Source organism: Gavialis gangeticus, unplaced genomic scaffold (genome assembly GCF_001723915.1).
Source record: "Gavialis gangeticus isolate Ggan-Ray unplaced genomic scaffold, GavGan_comp1, whole genome shotgun sequence".
NCBI lineage: Eukaryota > Metazoa > Chordata > Crocodylia > Gavialidae > Gavialis > Gavialis gangeticus.
The window spans coordinates 25,121,647-25,122,129 of NW_017729011.1; the positions used below are offsets into that span (position 1 = coordinate 25,121,647).

Consider the following 483-nt stretch of genomic DNA (forward strand, 5'->3'; position numbering starts at 1 on the left):
AGGAGCTCTTTAGACGCCTCGGTTCAGATTTTTTCTGCCTGGCAAATACTAATAAGGGAGGAGAGGCGAGCTCCCGTTTTCAGGCAGTCGAGCTCGGATGTCACCGCTGCTCCAGGGGATCCCTGGCGGGAGAGCTGCCGCCCCTTCCTCCAGCCCGCGGCTCGCGAGCCCGCCCGATGGGGCCGGCAGGCAGCAAGCACGGCGGGCGAGAGGGAGCCGGGCGCGGGCCCTGGCTGCTCCGGGAACGGGACGAGATCAAGGGGCTGGTGCTGGGGGAGCCTCGTGGCGAGAGGAAACCCGGGGAGCTGGTGCAGGGCAGCCCCGTGGTGAGAGGAGCGGGCGCGGGCGGCGCGGGGCGGGGGGCTCCTACCTTCCAGCCGCATGCCCACGCTGAGGCACTTCTGGAAGCGGCAGTAGGGGCAGCGCTTGCGCTGGGTCTTGTCGATCTTGCAGCTCTGGCTCTCGGTGCACGTGTAGTGCTTG

The 483-nt window shown here is 68.5% G+C and overlaps 1 protein-coding gene across 1 annotated transcript in view; it reads right to left on the reverse strand.

Moving 5' to 3' along the window:
• NR5A1 (nuclear receptor subfamily 5 group A member 1) overlaps positions 1 to 483 on the reverse strand; it is a 53,165-nt gene that overhangs the window by 51,232 nt on the left and 1,450 nt on the right. The window contains exon 3 of the mRNA XM_019510321.1: positions 371 to 479. Within this exon, the coding sequence (XP_019365866.1) occupies positions 371 to 479 (109 nt within the window). The remainder of the gene's footprint in view (positions 1 to 370; positions 480 to 483) is intronic.